The sequence below is a fragment of the Eptatretus burgeri genome, chromosome 2 (assembly GCF_056783735.1).
Source record: "Eptatretus burgeri isolate ZD-2024b chromosome 2, Ebu_testis_v1, whole genome shotgun sequence".
Lineage (NCBI taxonomy): Eukaryota > Metazoa > Chordata > Myxini > Myxiniformes > Myxinidae > Eptatretus > Eptatretus burgeri.
The window spans coordinates 604,640-622,777 of NC_140962.1; the positions used below are offsets into that span (position 1 = coordinate 604,640).

Genomic DNA, 18,138 nt, shown 5'->3' on the forward strand with positions numbered 1-18,138 from the left:
TCTTCCTTGTGTGAACCTCCATGTTGTTATGCTTATTGAAGCTGAGAGGCTCATAGTAAGCCACTTGAAAAGTTGCTTAATATTTACTGTAGAGTTCCAGGAACATTTCACTGAATTGTACAAAAATAATGCAGTGGGATTGGAGCCTGTAAGGACAGAAGAATATAACTCATTCTGTTAACCATCAATACTAAGTGAAAGTTATTTTGCTCTCACAGTGGCATTGTTTGAGAGTCCTGGATCGATTCTGTTGGTATCAACGATTCTATCTATTCATAGTAAACTTTATTTGATGTTCTCAAAAACTATTTTATTCATGAAAATAAATAGCACAAAAACAATGCACAAAGTGTTAATTAAGGGAACAGTTTGGACAAATTTTTAGGTTGAAATCCAAACCCTATTTTCCCCATTATCCCCTAAGTTTGCGAATTTGTGGTTCACGGGGATTTTCAAGAAGTTAACCCCCGTGAACGGCAAGGCACTCCTGTGTGCATTTGAACGCTGCGCGAGGTATCGTGTTATATGAACTCTCTAGTTACTTATTACAATTGCTATAATTTCATTTGGAATGTAACAATAATTAAGTGTTATACAGCAAGTAAGTTGAATTTTCTTATGTAATCGGGTATTCATTTATTCTAAACTTTTCCCCACCACCTGCACTTACTGCATCCAACCTTGAGTCGGTCTGGACATTTGAAGATGCATTTGCATTTCCACTTCTGGCAGTAAGTTCAAACTAATCATTGCTTAAACTGACCCACTGATTGATGGGTTTATTTTGAACAGGGACTGAGGAAGGAGCCTGTGGGGAGACAGTTGAGGGGGATGAAATGCTGCCAGATGGAAGAGTATATATATATATATATATATATATATATATATATATATATATATATATATATATATATATATATATATATATATGCAGCAATATAATCGAGGTAGAAAATTAGAAAGATTTCAGAGAGAGTTGAGTCATTGAAGATTCAAGACAGAGCAATCAAAAGGAGATTAGTCAGATCCAGAATTTGAAAAAGGCTCCCCTAACAGCCATTGAACACAGCAACAGGTGCTCCATCCTACATTGGCTGAAAATATATATATATATTCGTTCTGTCTTCCTTCAAAATTCTACATTTCAACTGTTCCATTTGGCATGTTGATGATGCTTTCAGGGCTTTTCCTTGCCTGTACCTGCTGCGGTGCTTTGACTGTCTTTGGCATCCTCAAGACGCTTTCACCATTGTCTATGAGAATGTATTGCCACTGTGGTGCTCTGTGTCCCTTGATCATCCTCAGGCTCTCCTGCTGGCACCCACTGTGCAAAAAACCCCACCAAATCCAAATCCTTTTGTACCAACACACGATTGGTGCTTTGAGTGTTTTAAACCGAGTGACTCTAGGCACCACTCCAAAAGGAGCTTGGCAAGTAGCCTCTACTTGATTATATTCACTCCACTTGTTCTTTAACTTCCCCTGCTTGACTCATAGCATTATAATCATCATTGGTTGTTATTCTGTCATTACCTCTGCCACTGAAGGTGGATAGAGGTTATGTTTTCACCCCTGTTTGTCTGTCTATCTGTCTGTCTGTGAGCAGGATATCTCAAAAAGCTATGAATGATTCAGACAAAATTTGGTGGACAGGTTGGGTGCATGATAAGGACTAATTGATTAGATTTTGGTTAAAATCCAGATCTGGATACTCTAATTTTTAAGTGATTCTTCACTATAGAGAGGTAGGTCCAAAGATGCTGTATGGCACAATATCTCAAAAAGTTATGGAGATGGATTCGGATGAAACTTGGTGGACAGGTTGGGTGTGTGACAAAGACAATTTGATTAGATTTTTGGTCAATATTTGGATCCGGATGCGAAAATATTTTTAATTTTCTAAATTATTCTTCACCATTGAGAGATATGGCCAGAAACGATTTAGGAGAATGCAATACTTCAAAATGTTGTCCATGGGTTATGACAAAACTTGGTGGATAAGTTGGATAGGTGCCAATAACAAGCCGATTTGATTTTCGTTAAGGTCCGGATCCAGATCCGGTCTATCAGTGCAGTGGGCTACAAATCGTAAACTGTTCAGCCTGGTGGAGGTATGCACTCCACTGAGTGCCATTCTAGTTTAGGTTATGTTATTGTATGCCTACATTAAATTATTTGCTTATAATCAGATGGTGTTGATTGTTCACGCCCATCAAGCAATTCAGCTCCAAATCACACCATTTGAGAAGGTGGATATAATGGGTACGCCTGGTGTTGGCTTAATGGTTAGGGTGGCAGGCTTGGGATCCTTGGGTACTGAGTTCAAATCCTGCTCAACCGTTGAATCAATACCAGGGGGGGTGACTCAACCTGTCATCCTTCTGAGATGGGCATAATGAGTACCAACTTGGTGGGATGATTGAGCCATTCAAGGATCCTGTGTTGGAGTGGTGACCCATCCAAGATTGTGCCCTATAGCCCAGGAGATATTTCAGCAGCACCAACGCTCTACACAGAGTGTGGTTCCATTGAATGGATGGATAATGGGTATTGGTTTCATTGCATCAGCGGTCCAAGCTTGCATACATACAGGGCATTGCCAACTGATTCCCCCTCTCCCCCCATTCCCAAAGGTGTGTAATTATGTTCAGTGATGCTTTTTCAGTGTTAATGCTGTTAGGACATGCATCATGAGTTCAAAGAGAAACTCGCATGGAACAATCCTGGATGTAAATCGAACAAAAAAAGAAATGTACTGGTTGTCATGTTTCAAACTCACCTCATCCATGTTTTTGTGTGCTTATTGTCATGTGCAAAAGATGTCTGAAAGCATGCTCACTAAACCTGTTGTGCATGGCTTAAATGATCCTTATTTGTGGGGCAAGGTCCTGTTTAACTGAGTGTCGATTAGTAAATTTAAAGGCCAAGCATGGAAAGGATGGCCTGCTCTTTCTCATAGCTCTCTATTGTTTTAAATTCGCCCTATTGTGGGAAAAGGAAGGCAGAGCTGACAGCATGAAGATGAATACCGGCAATTATAATTATACTTATACATCATCCTTTCATATACATCATGCACATTACAAAACCTTGAACGAGTCAAAACTAGTTGATAGTGCATGCATTCACCATTGAATACACATCTTCCCAACTGGTGGAGAGCTTGGACATGTGACAAGGATGAAATGATTCGATGTTGGTGAAGATCTGAATCCAGATCCGGCCTATCAGTGGGATAAAAATGTGAACCAATCAGCCTGTTTGAGGTATACACTCCACCGAGTGGCCGTTTGAGTTTTTGTTGAAGTACATAATACATTTTGTTGAAGTACATATTTGTACATAATACAAATATGTCATGCTTTGCACCTTTATCTGAACTCAAGACAAATTGATTTTCACTTATTTATACTTCTTGCCTTAGTCTATGGTCAATTATTCATTCCCATAACTTAATTAGAAGAGCTCAAATTAATCCCTCTGCAGTTCTCAAATTCTTAAATATCTCCTTTATTATTGGATATTTTAACAATTGTGCTGTTTCATCATGATTCCAGATGTTTGTTTTTTTTTCCTTGTCATTGATGTTATTCAATTAAGTTACTAAATTGTCAACCTCCACTGAACTTTAGTGTATTCACTCCCCCAATTTAGATGCCATCTTGTTTTGTGGCCTTACTTTAAATTTCTTCATTGTCTCTTCCACTTCCTTCTGTGTGATTTCCTTCCTACTCTTTAGTTTAAAGGTTTCTTTTCCTGCTCCACTTTGCTACTTTTGACTTTATTAGTTGATAAAAGTTTTTTTTGCCAAGTCATAGTGCTATATCTCGGTCCAAGTTTTTTGATTTTCACCATTTGCAGTCTCGCAAGAAGCTCACAAGGAGCTAAACAACAGATACTCTTTAGAGAAAGATGGTCCCGTTCAAAAAGGTGCTTCTGCCTTTAATTTTCTGACACTGTAATTGGGGCCAAGCAACACTGGGGTCATAACTCTGCAGTGTTCCTCTGCTGTTTTGCACTTTTTGACTTCGAAGCTGGATTGAACTGCTAAACCTCTCAAATTTGAGGAAACAAATGTGGAGCCTACTAATCCCTCTCATTCATGTTCATCCAAACCCAACATGTTGCTTTCTCAGCAGTTATTCTTATTTCTTTGAGAACTCTATTGATCATTCTCTGATTCATCCCCGGTGCTCGCAAAAGACGATGCAATGATGTTGCTCCAAAGCCGCTTGCACCAACTACAGCATAGAGGGAAATTTTCTTGAAGCTCTTTTTCAATTGTTGAACTGGGTCAACATACTTATGTGTTTTGTATTCATGCTGTTCATCTATTCTCGACTCGTATGGTACTGTGAGCTCAATAATAAATTTAAAAAATCCACGTTTTGCTCGTTCCAGAGTTCAGAACGATGTCCGGGTACTTCCCCGATGTACGGATTGCAATGGGTTACCTTCTGAAATCTTCTTGGTCTGCTGATACTTCGCAATCCTTTACATAGTCTAATAGACCTATAATTGAGTATAACACTTTGCAATGTTGTACTTTGGTACTCAGGTGTTTTTTTTCTACCCATATCCTCTTATGATATTCACTCCACTTGTTCTTTAACTTCCCCTGCTTGACTCATAGCATTATAATCATCATTGGTTGTTATTCTGTCATTACCTCTGCCACTGAAGGTGGATAGAGGTTATGTTCACTTTTGTGAACAACTCTTTTGCTTTCTGTATATTAGCCTTTTCCACTGCCTCATACACTTTTGATTATCTTTTTGACCACCCGATTATGATGCCATGTATATCTTCCCCTTGCTAAGGACACTTCACATGATGACAAAATATATTCTAGTAATCTAGTGTCTGTCTATCCACACATAGAGGACATTTATTATAATCTGCCTTGGACCATCACCCTAAATGTACTTGAGATGGGAGCAGATTGTAAGTGGCTCTGATAATATAATACAACCAAGTGTCATAGGAGTCATATACCAGATACCATTCCAAGTAAGCAGTGGCGTCGTTCGGGTTTGTGGCACGGGGGGGGGGGGGCGAAAGGTCAATAATAGTGCCCCATAGGCAATGGCATAGTCATTAATTTTTGTTGGGGGTCTCTAACCTTCCCCAGCGGGCTCAGCAGCAGAGCACTGTAAGCTGTTCAAAATAAGAATAGATTTAGACTTAGATTTAGTCATGATCTCCTGAGTTGATTCGGGTAATTAACTACAAATATTCCGGAAGAAATCCCATGTTTCTAAACGCACACAATGTTAAGGTGTGTCGAGCAGTTTAATCGGTTCTTCCATGGCATGGCATTATAATTACAAAAATAAATAACAAAAACAATTAACGTTGTAACAAAGCATTTATTAATACTAATCTATCTATAATTCCAGCAATCTGTGTGTGTCTGTCTGTCTGTCTGTCTGTCTGTCTGTCTGTCTGTCTGTCTGTCTGCGACCGCCGTTTCTCGACGAACGCCGGTCCTATCTCATTGAAACTTGCCAGGAATATTGCCGGGGACCCGCCAATGTGCCTTTTCGAGGTTTAATATCGATCGGACGAGCGGTTCCCAAGTTACGGCCATTTTACTGCTTTTTCAGTGTTGAAAAGGTGTATATATGGCAGCTGAAGGTGTCGTTCCACCTTCTCACCTTATCATGCCAATTTTTCCCCAAATTATTAATAACCGGACGACCACCGGTTCGATCGGATTGAAACTTGCTAGGAATATTGCCGGAGACCCGCGGATGTGCCTTTTCGAGGTTTGATATCGATCAGACGAGCGGTTCCCAAGTTATGGCCACTTATCTGTCGACCAATGACAGGACACGTTGCTATGACATCACGAATGACGTCACAATTAATATTTATTTATTATTAATTTTTTTTTTTTGCACGATGACGGTCCAATCTGATTGAAACTTGCCAGGAATATTGCTGGGGACCGGTGGATGTGCCTTTTCAAGGTTTGATATTAATCGGATAAGCAGTTCCCAAGTTACGGCCATTTATCTGTCGACCAATGACAAGACACGGTGCTATGATGTCACGAATGACGTCACAATTAATGTTTATTTATGTATTTATTTATTTTTTTGCACGATTGACGGTCCGATCTGATTGAAACTTGCCAGGAATATTGCTGGGTACCCGCTGATGTGCCTTTCTGAGGTTTGATATTAATCGGACAAGCGGTTTCCAAGTTACGGCCATTTATCTGTCGACCAACATCTGCGAGAGAGGGGGGACGGGAGAGGGGGGATGAGAGTTGGGGCGAGAGAGGAGGGGGAGAGAGGTGGGAGAGAGAGGGGGTGGGAGTGGGGACGAGAGAGAGCGAGAGAGGGGGCGGGAGAGGGGGTGTGAGAGAGTGGTGTGAGAGAGGGGTGGGAGTGGGGGCGAGATAGGAGGGGGAGAGAGGAGGGGTGAAACTGGGGGTGAGAGAGGGGGGAGAGATGGGGGAGAAAGAGGGGGAGAGAGAGGAGGAATAGAGAAGGGGTGAGACTCGGGGTGAGAGAGGGGGAGAGAGGTGGAGAGAGAGGGGGGAGAGAGGGGCGAGAGAGGGGAGGGAGAGCGAGAGAGGGGGTGTGAGAGAGGGGTGGGAGTGGGGGCGAGAGAGAGGGCGAGGGAGAAGGGCGAGAGAGAGGGGGGGAGAGGAGGGGCGAGACTCGGGGTGAGAGAGGGGGAGAGAGAGGAGGAATAGAGAGGAGGAATAGAGGAGGGGTGAGACTAGGGGTGAGAGAGGGGGAGAGAGGTGGAGAGAGAGGATGGAGAGAGGGGGGAGAGAGAGGGAGCGAGAGAGTGGAGAGAGAGGGGGAAAGAGGGGGTTGAGAGGGGGCGTCAATTCAAGAGAGGGGGAGAGAGGAGGGGGCGAGAGAGGGGTGAGAGTGGGGGTGAGAGAGAGGGGCGAGAGAAGAGGGGCGAGACTAGGGGGGAGCGAGGGGGGCGAGAGAATGGGGCGTCACAATTCTTCTTCATTTGATATGACGTCACAATTGACGCTGGAGACATGAATATGTTTCCCAGGTGTTTCCCAAGTTATGGCCATTTATGATATGGTTGGTCTGATCTTATTGAAATAATGCCCCAATCCAGTCATCGTTTAAGCCCCTATGGGCCCGTACTAGTAATATTAACATCAATAATAATAGTTGTAACGTTTGACAAAAATCACAATGAACGTATAATCCCCGCCCTGGACAAGCAGAAGCAGACCTGGGCTTGGTGAAAGGCAACCTCATGTGCAAGCGGTACAGCAGGCAGGTTTGCTTACAAGGCCATTAACAGAAACTTCATCAAACATGCATGCAGCATGGTGTGGTATTTATATGGCCTCGAGGCAAGAGCTGATGACACACCAGCAGAGGAAGGCAAGGAGAAATGATCTCCAAAAGTGAAATGATCCGCTTGTGAAACATTGGGAGAACAGTTTTTAAGCTTGGTCTGGATTTGAACCCAGGCTCGACAGCTTAGAGGCTAGAGGCGTTTTTGCTACCTCAAGGGTATCCTTCCAATCCATCACACTCGCTGAGGCCTCTCACCAGGTTCACCTTTTTGTAAACACACGGGCATGACACATGAACACGGAGCACAGAGTTTAAAATATAAAACGTGCTTATGAAAGGTACTTCTCGTGCTCTCACGAGTCCGTTCACCGTTGTATTATAACTTATACACAACACAACCAAATGGAGCAGGAACATGGTTTTGTGAGGGTGTCAGTTGGCACTCCATCAACTTCGCGCTGGGGTGTCGCCCCGTCTGCCCCACCATCACTACGCCACTGCAAGTAAGGCCTGGGTCACATTTGCCACGGCGGCCGTGGGGTCTCCAAAATCTATGGCCACTAGCAATTATACGGCGGCCGCAGTATTTACATGGTCACACAGTGTAGCAGTCACATATGTTTTTATTTTTCGGGGAGCCGCACGGCGTATTTAGGCGTAAGTCACATTTGCCACGGTGGCCGTGGGGTCTCCAAAATCTACGGCCACTAGCAATTATAGGGCGGCCGCAGTATTTACACGGTCACACAATGTAGCAGTCACATATGTTTTTATTTTTCGGGTAGCAGCACGGCGTATTTATAAATTGTGGAGACCGAAAACGTGGGGTTGCCGTACGGTCTTTAATTTGATGTCGCACGGTGACCTTAGGGTGTTCCTGTGGCGGCCATAGAATTTTCAAGGCAGACGCAAGGCGACCGCAGGGGGACCCTAAGGCGAACGTGCGGCCAGACGGACAGTAACGAATGGGTTAATTTTTTGTATTTTTTTTTTACCAGTTTTTTTTTTCGGCTTGTCAAATTGCTACGGCGAACGTAGAAATGAAAAAAGTTATAACTCCGCGTTATAATTCCACGGCGACCTTACGGCCTTTAAAATATACCCATAGGGAGTAGGGCCACCCTGAGGCCACCGCAGAAACTCTGCGGCCGCCGCACGTTTCTGTCAATTCAGAGGGCGTACGGCCGCCGTATCCTCGCCATAGAGCAAATGTGACTTAGGCCTCAGCAGTCTTTGAAGTGTGTCCTCCCAAACTGTCCAACGGCCTTGCTGAGCCTGCTGTACAGCTTTCCAGATTCGTACATTTTCTTCATCATTTTGGATCTCTTGGGTGACCATTTCATTTACCTCTTTTTATCGCTTTTGACCACAGCTGAGTATTGACTTCACCAAATACAAATCCTTTTGTAACAGTCTCTGTCTAGTCAATCACTGTCAAAAGCAGTGATTGCTTTGCTGCTTCATCTACCTCCTCAACTTTCCATTTATGACCAGTTTTAAGATTTGGTTCTGTGCTGCAAAATTTCTAACCTTTCGACTTTTGTAGCATCATCAGTAGATGAGCCTTTCCTGTTTTATTCTCTTCCACCAAGTCATTTTCTCTTCCACTTGCTGATCATACCCTCAACATTTTTGACTGTGCTTGTGCTTATGCTATCGATCATAAGCAGCTAAAGAAGCTTTGGTATTAATTAGTATAAACTGCACACACCACACCTTAACTTTTACATGCTAATCTACTTTCCTCAAAAGTGATGACTTTCTCCTGTTATTTCTACAAACTCATCTCTCCTAGTATCTTTCATTAATTGCACATCCTGCCAATGGCCCCAAACTCTTAACTGGCTGCTCTGATACTATTGGGATTTTCTGTCTTGGTATTGTAAAATGCACTTCCTCATTGACTTTCCCTTTCATAATTGAGAGGATTCTCGATTCTTTTTGGTTTGAAGTACATAGGACACCAACTGATGAGGCTTTCTAGTCGCTGTAACATATTATTAGCATCCTCTCTACCTGATGTCAGCACTGTTGTGAATTCCAAGAATGCTTCCAGAGGAGGCATAAACAAACCTTTGCCTCTATTGTCTCCAGCTGATTGGCATTCAGAAGCTTTGAGAATCACTTGCATTGCTATATGAATAAAATCGAAAATACTCTGCAACCCATTGCTATTCCAGTCTGAAGCTTAATCCATGGCTCATGCTGTATCAAACTATTCTGTTGAAAACCTCATTTGAAAGCATGCAAAATATCATTCAACATCTTTATAAATTCGACAAGGCATATGCTACATTTGCAATGCCAGCCAAAGCAGTTGATGTGGTACTGAGCCCAAAGCATCGGTGAGATCTAACCACGTGCTCCAATAAGCAGTGATAGTAATACATGAAGATCCAGTTTTTCTGACTTGGTTCTTTGCATAACTTCCTAGATCTTACATGCATGTTCTAGGCAGCCTGTTATCCTTGGCACTCCTCGTTTCCGCACCGATGTGTTAATATATCCATTTTCCATTAGTTATGAAGTCAACCGATAGGCTATTACTGAAAAGAAGATATTGCCTTCCACATTGAGTCGTGAAATTGGTCTGGACGCTAACAGGTCTTTTGAGTCTTTTCCCTTTGGGATGTAGACACCTGCTTTGTTCCACTGATCGCTGACATGATTCTTCTTCCGTGATGTTTTAAGTAACTTGAGTAGTCGGCTCTATTACCTGGGACACTTCTTATGAAGTAAATACGGAATGCCAATTCCTTCCCCAATAACCTTTCCTCGCTCTAAATGTTGACAGGATCATGCAAAATATATAAATAAATACATAAATATATACACATATAAATATACACAAACATGACAGAAGTAAGTAGACACCTTAAATTTCTTCATTTCATCTGTATAACGCAGTTTTCCTCAGTCATTTGCACTAATATTCGACGATTTATTTATAGAAGCGAGTTCCTGGGTTGTGTATGACAATTAACTCTGCCTTGAACCCAGGGAGCACAGAAACTTTCCGATTTTCAAAGAGGACGACTTGTTGACCATTTAGAAGGTGGAGTCAGTCAACATCAGATAGCCCAGAACCTTAGCATTCCGCTTTCTACGGTGAATCGGGTGATTGTGCAATTCACCAGCGAAGGCAAGGAATCCACAGCTTCCTGTTCTGGTCGACCTGGGCCCTCAGAAAGGTGTATTCGAGCTCTCAAGCGGTCCCTTGAGTTAACTCCCCATTGCACTGCAGCAGATGTTGTAGAGGAGGCCCAAGTTCGCTCAAGAACTGCTGTGTGGTACCTTCATCAACTGGGCTAGTATGGGAGAGCAGCTGGGAAAAAAAACCTCTTCTTCGACCAGCCAACATTCATAGGAGAAAGAAGTGGGCTGATGAAATGGCCAACGGAACCTTGGAGTTTTGGCAAACTGTATTTCTCAGATGAGTCCCAATTTGCTCAATTTTCTGACAGTGGACGTGTATGATCTGGAGACTTCCCAGTCAAGAGTTTCCTTTGAACCGATTGCAGCCAACTGTCAAACACGGTGGTTTTTCAGTGATGGTGTGGGGAGCAATCTGGAGCGCTGGTCGGTCAGAGCTTGTGGAGTGTGTTGGCAACATCAACTCTGCGATATATATTTCTATCCTTGAGGATGGATGTCTCCCTGTCTTCTCCACTGGTCAGATTGTCAAAAACAACACTCGGTTCATGGAAGATGGAGCTCCATGCCACACTGCAAAAAATACCAAAGAATGTTAGGACAGAAACGGGATCAAGTTACTTCCATGGCCAAGTCAGTCTCTTGAGATGAATCCCATTGAACACCTCTGGGCCATGTTGGATTGAGATGTGTGGGAAAAAAGTCCAGGAAACCAACATCACGGGAAGAATTGCGTACCCGTTTGCGTGAAGCTTGGGCAGAAATCTCAAAAGAGAAAATTTCAGAACTCGTTAGTTCTATATCTGAAAGAGTAAAAGCGTCGAAATCTGCAAATGGCAAGACTACAAAATACTAGTGTATGTATTATAATGGATCAAATATACTTCAAATGTTCAATAAATAAATTCTTTAAAAATCATGGTATCTATTTACTTCTGTCATGTCTCTGCAAAACGGAACAGCACTTGGTAGAGGGCATACCTCTGCCAGGCTGAATCGTCTACATTTTGTATCCCACTGATAGCTCGGTTCTGAATCTGGACCTTAACCAAAATCAAATGGGCTTGTTCTTGTCACCTAACTAATTCATCCACCTAGTTTTGTCATAACTTGTCCACAACTTTTTGAGATACGTATCATGCTATACATAGTTTTGGCCCCATCTCTCACGATAAAGAATCACTTGAAAAATTCTTGAATCTGAATCCGGTTTCGAATCTTCACCAAAACTTAAACAATTGATCCTTGTCTCACACCCAAGCTGTCCACAAAGTTTCTGTGGAATCCATCCATAACCTTTTGAGATATTGTGCTATATATCGTTTTTGGCCCTATCTCACAATGGTGAAAAATGACTTGAAAAAATTACCAAAATTGAATCAATTAGTCCTTGTCACACACCCAACATGTCCATCAAGTTTAATCCAAATATGTGCACAACTTTTTGAGATATCGTGCTATATCGTTTTTAGTCCCACTTCTCAATGGTGAAGAATCAGTTAAAAATTAAATAATTCTCATGTCGACATCTGGATTTGGATCTTCAGCAAAATTGAATCATTTCTTCCTTGTGGCAGTCCTCACCTGTCCAACAAGTTTCATCAAAATCCATCTATAACCTTTTGAGATATTGTGCTATATATCGTTTTTGGCCCAATCTCTCAACGGTGAAGAATCACTTGAAATATTCTCAGATCCAGATCCAGATCTTCACTAAAATTAACCGTTACTCTCCTTAGCCAGTCACCTACATACACAGAATTTCATAAAGATTGCTTGAAAATTGTGGCCAAAAATCGTGTGACAGACATACAAATGCTAGAGACCAACATACTTGGCGGAAAAAAAAATTTCACCAAGTAATAAGAAAAATGACAAACGGGCACCTTTGGGTCTCTTATTTTTCTTGTTCAGTGATGATGTCCCAAAGTTTGGTAGGTAATGTACTGTATAGGTTTAGTAAGTTCAATCTTGGGAGATTTTTTTTTTTGAGGATTTCTGTGATATTGAGCCAATGGGGTGTCCGGGCCATCCCTGCATAAGAAGTCCACCGACTTCTTGATAAGTGAGCTCTTCGTACGAGCAGGTAGTCAATTGGACGTTGTTGTCCATCATTCTTATATGTTAACAAGGGTTAGCTTCCTTTTTGCAGAATAAAGTGTTTATGACCACCATGCCAATTTACCTCAACACAGTAATGTTTATTTTCATTCTTTATTTTTGTCACTCTATCCTTTTCTTTCATTGTGCAGATGAGACTCCTTCCAAACGTGCTCATTTATGTCAGCTCTTATCAGGTTTTTGTCTTTACTTGAACTTCTTTAGATGATTTCTTCCAAGTTGTCATAAAAACTCTTGTTTCACCTCTTCATTTCCAGTATGTGGGTCATAGTCACATATTACATTTTAAAAGATTCTTCTTTTATGGCGAACAATCATCTTGCCACTGTGTTTGCCCTGAATATGTACTATTTAGCCATCTACTGAAGATCAGACTGTCATCACCCATACAGTATCATATCGCACAACATTTCACTGTCATTCAATAAAAAGTTAAGTTTTTGATAGAAACTGTCATTGAATTATATTATAAAATTAATAAGTAATCGCGTTTTATAACCTTGTAATACTTACGACTCTGACTATATTCTTGCAGGTGTGAATGGCCGAGTTGATGGCTCTGTGCCTGGAATGATTATTTTTGCTGGAAAAGAGGTCACGTGGCATTTAATGGCATTGGGGTCAGATCAGGATCCTCATCACATTCATTTCCATGGTAACACTCTCCTCTTGCGTACTGGTGGTGGCAGTACTCATCGTCGAGGGTCTTTACATCTCTACCCAGGTTTGAGGCCATGCTAAACTGTTCCACTCTTGCTAAATCCTTTAACAAAAATAAGTTATCTTAACTGTGCTGAAACAAAATCACATTTGATTTTGATTTTTTTTTCCGAAGAGATTATATTAGTATTGCTATGTTAACTTTTTTAAAAGTCATAAAAGCGTCCTTTTTATTTGGTGTAAAATGTGATTAAACGAATCTTTATTGCTGCAAACTATTTGTATTTAGCAACGTCTAAATCATAAGAAAAATCAATCACAATGCAAGGTGGAAATGAGCGTAGCATGCGGACTACCCAAAACTGATTAGAAGGAAATATTTTACAGCTTCCTCGCAATCGTCATGATGCTTACCCTCCTCTACTGACTTTCCCATGACACGAACTACTCTTTCCTTGGTGATCTATAAGTATTGATACATCCATGTATATTTTTCTCTTTCTGAATGTATATGGTTTTACAGTATACACACACACACATACACACCTACACACACACACACACACACACACACACACACACACACACACACACACACACACACACACACACACACACACACACACACACACGCTCTAGGCTTATGGGAGAGCTATGGCACAGAACAAATCAGGACACAACATAATATAAGGAAAGGAACAGCAGGAGAAAGGGGAAACACCAGCAGCAGGGCAGAGTGAGAAAGTAGACGGAGACAAACAAACAAGAAATGAAGGTAATGATGAGGGGAAGGGGAGAACACAAAGGAGGAACAATATTGGATACATCAACAAAAGTTTTGGGAGGGGTGGGGATGGTTTAATCGGTGTAGAAAAGATCATGATTTGGATGGGAGATGACTTGAGATGGTGGTGAACAGCTGTGTTGAAGACCTGGAAGGAAGAATGAGATTGAACAGAGTATGGAAGGTGGTTCTACAGGTGGGGAAAAAGAGGAATAAATGAGTGGAGGTGAGCAGTGGTTCGTGATTTATGCAGTTTCACTAGGAGGGGGTTGCTGGTGAACTGTGTGCATCTTGCAAATACCTGAAGGGGCGGGTGGGGGGGGGGCAAAGCACTGAGAGGGCAGAGGGTGCAAGTCCAGAAATGAGGTGGAAGAAGACGGAGAGACCACCAACGTGTCAGCAATGGCGAAGTGATAGACCCATATACTTGGTTTCATCGTGAGAGATTCTTATGATATTGAAGGCCTTTGTTTCTACAGCATCAAGCTGAGAAAGATGGGAGGCAGGAGTGCCAGCCCAGAGGAGAGAGCATTACTCCATCAATCTGTGGATGAAAGCCTTGTAGATGGATAGGAGCTCAGGTGTGTCAAGGGAAGGACTTTTCACGGCGGAGGATGCCCAGTCAGCATCTGGCTTCGGAAGCCAACTTTGAAATATGGCTTGCCCAAGAGAGATCATGGCTGAGAGTAAGACCCAAGAGTTTGAGTGACTGAACCTCTTCGAGAGGATTGTTGAGAAAGTAGGGTTTGCAGTCCAGTCATTTGGTGAAAAGAGAGAGTGAGTGTGAGAGATTTCTCAAGGTTTAAAAGACATATTACAAGTATCAGTCCAGTTTGTAATTTTGTCAAGGTCCGAAGAGAGGGAAGAGGCTGCTGCCTGTCTGTCAGGGATGAAGGATGTCACAGCAGAGAGTGGAGTCATCAGCAAAGAGATAAAGAGGATTTTCCAGAGAGTCAGTGAGATCATTGATGAACATTTGGAATAATATAGGGCTTAGAACACTGCCTTGTAGTACTCCAGCCTTGACAGGGAGAGGAGAAGAAAGGGTCCCTTTGAGAGCAATGATGGGTATGTGCAGATGAATACCTCAGATGATTTGATGATGTCATTGATAATTTCACCTTTACCGAGACTGTCCAACAGGTCATGGTGTACACTGACCAAACAGTCGACTTGCTTTGACCAAAGAATTGACATACTCTATCACATCCCATTAAGGAATGAAAGCCAAGTATCGTGTCAAATTGAGGGGCTGTCACGTGCTTTCGAACATTGTGCACTGGAATAAACTTGGAGGGTCTTGGCAGTGCCTGATTTTATCCACAAATATGATGAACATGGCATTTTGTCATAACAGGCGAGCAATAGCACCAGTTTATTAGTGTTGTGCACTGACACAACTGTCGAGTCCTTATTGGCATGAAGGCAATGGAATACTTGACGGGTATCAGCCTCCTCATGATCTGCTTCAAGTGCTGTGACATGAAGCTCTGGGTCTGAAGTCTTCACAGTTGTAGTTTTGCAAATCTTCCAGTGACATACAGTTTGACCAGTTTGCTCGTACCTGTACTGTGCGACTTTCTCCACGACGTCTCACAGGTGGTAAGCTGTGTTTGCATTTCACTCGTGCCTGTTTGATGGAGTCTTTCCAATATCTATCAAATGCTACATCAATCCTTTCATAGGCTTCTACCTTGTTATATTCACCAAATGTTGATTTGTCTGTTGGCTTTCCCAGAGCCATCACCAATGCTTGGCCATCAATGACTAAGCAGGTTGTCCCATTTAAAGCCACAGTTGTCGTGGTAGTGACATGAGTCATTCAAACCCGGCTGAGTCATACCAAAGACATTTAAAATGGTACGTGCTACTTCCTTGCTTGACGTTCAGCATTTAAAAAGTTAAGAGCACAGACAAACCCCATAGGTTGGCATCCATGGAGAGGAACATCGTGGGGAGGAGGTTAACAAGGGTAGAAATTATCATGGTTTTGGATTTGTGCGGAGTGGATGGGTTTTGTCCAAGATTCACTTTGTGTTTGCCACACAATCAAGTCATGTATGCCACATGGGATTTTCCTCCTGATAAATATCAGTCTGAATATTATTATTATTAAATATTATTTCGTCTGAATAATATCAGTGCAGAGGAAAGCATGTTGTACTTGATTAATGAACTGTCCAATAATTACCTGGAGTCACACCTCATTTCCCACAATGTCCACAAGGGCTTTATGTTTAATAGATGCCACGTGCACTCTGTGCAAGTTGGTTACTTTAGTAGAGTTGTCTGTTGCTGAACCATGAAAAAAGAAGAATTTGGTGTATTTTGAAATTTGATTCTCAATCCAGGAACTTAAAATACAGGAAATTATGTCAATACTTTGGAAATTTGCCTGGAAAATTCCTGAGATTTGTGCATGTTTCATTCATTTTGTTGGTAAGTGCCACAGAATTGTTTTAATCACTGAAGAAAAATCACTTGTGGGTTTACCAGGAAGATTAGCTGAATAACTGGCTGGCTGCGCACGATTTTGTCAGCTTATTTGTCTGAAATGGTGTCCACCAGAACCCAAGTTTGAAAGACCTGAAAATCTTACCCCTAACACTCCACTTTGCTACCCTACCAATCCATGCACCATAAACTTTAAAATCCTCATTGGATACTGACACATTGAGACGAACAATGTTAAAACTCTTAAAGAGAAATTCTATACTTTCTGCAGCATTTGTTATGGGCATTCATGGAACCTACTTCACAAATATTACATCATCAGTCCGTCAGCCCTTTGCGCCACTTATTGTCACTGCTTTTAGCACCTCTTGTCAACAATGCAGCAAAAATATTGGACTTCTGATAAGGAATTGATGTCACAATTATGGAAATGAGTGTTATAGAATTGCTTTGGTATCATTGTATTTTCAGTATCAACACTTATTTTGAAAATTAAAATTCCTGTCCTTGAGGTTGAAAACAAAAATTGAGATAAAAATGTATCATGTTCAACAATTCCTTGAATTACACAAACTTTGTGGGTTAATGTACTGCATCATTGACATCACTTTATATTTTGCTGTTGTTTTCTACAGGGATCGGGGTTACCGCCTACATGATTCCAATGACCCCTGGGCTCTGGTTGGTGCATTGCCTAAATGGAGACCATTTTTCAGTTGGAATGTTTGCTACTTTCCTTGTACTCAACCCTGAAGGTGATTTTAATATATTTACCCTTGCCAGAGGAAAGGGTATTGCATTTGGGTCTGTTTGTCTGTCTGTCTGTCTGTCTGTCTGCCTGCCCGTTTGTTTGTTTATTTATCCGCACAGAACTTTAGTGTTTTTCTCTGCAACCACTTGTCGGATTGAATTTAAATTTTCACCATAGGAGTGACTACTCATGTTGAATGTTTTAATAATTATGACATCATAGGTCACATAGTGTGGCAGCCATGTTGGAAAAACAGAAAAACTTTGAACCTCTATCTCTGAAACTGCACCAAGGAAAAAATTGAAACTTGGCATATTGCAAGTACTCCTCATGGGGAATAAGTGTGATTTTTAATGACGCCATAAGTGCCTTCATTATGACGTCATAATTGCATACGCAGAACACTACATCCAATCAGTTTGAAAATTTTTGAGGTCATCTTGGAATAAATTGGTCCACAGAAAAAAAAAAAACTTGATGACATCATCGGTCACATGATTCAGCACAACCATATTGTTCAAAAAAATTAAAAAAAAAAACTTCAAAAGTCTTCTCTGAAATGGCTGGACAGATTGAGGTGAAACTTTACATGTATGACCACCTATCCATGAAGAACAAAAGGTTCACACATGACATCATAGGTCACATGCTTTAGCAGCTATATTGGATTTACCCTAAAACCTAATAAAAAATATTATTCTCCAGAATGGCTGGACGGATCGAGGGTAAAATTCACTCAAATGTTCGTCAAACCTTGGGAATACCAGGGTATTCACAAATAATTGATGTCACATGGTCTGGCAGTCATATTAGATTGAGCAAAAATCTTAAACAAATTCCTTCTCTTGAACCATTTAATTAACTGAAATGAAACTTCACAGTTATGATCTAGTTGAGATGTGAAATATATGTTTTAAATTTCAACC

General features: G+C 41.5%; 1 protein-coding gene across 3 annotated transcripts in view; it reads left to right on the top strand.

Moving 5' to 3' along the window:
* Window positions 1-18,138, top strand: part of LOC147031243 (venom prothrombin activator pseutarin-C non-catalytic subunit-like) — a 460,275-nt gene that overhangs the window by 298,143 nt on the left and 143,994 nt on the right. For all 3 annotated transcript variants that reach the window (XM_085860320.1, XM_085860315.1, XM_085860319.1), the window contains 2 exons: window positions 13,099-13,287; window positions 17,097-17,216. In XM_085860320.1, the coding sequence (XP_085716446.1) occupies window positions 13,099-13,287; window positions 17,097-17,216 (309 nt within the window). The remainder of the gene's footprint in view (window positions 1-13,098; window positions 13,288-17,096; window positions 17,217-18,138) is intronic.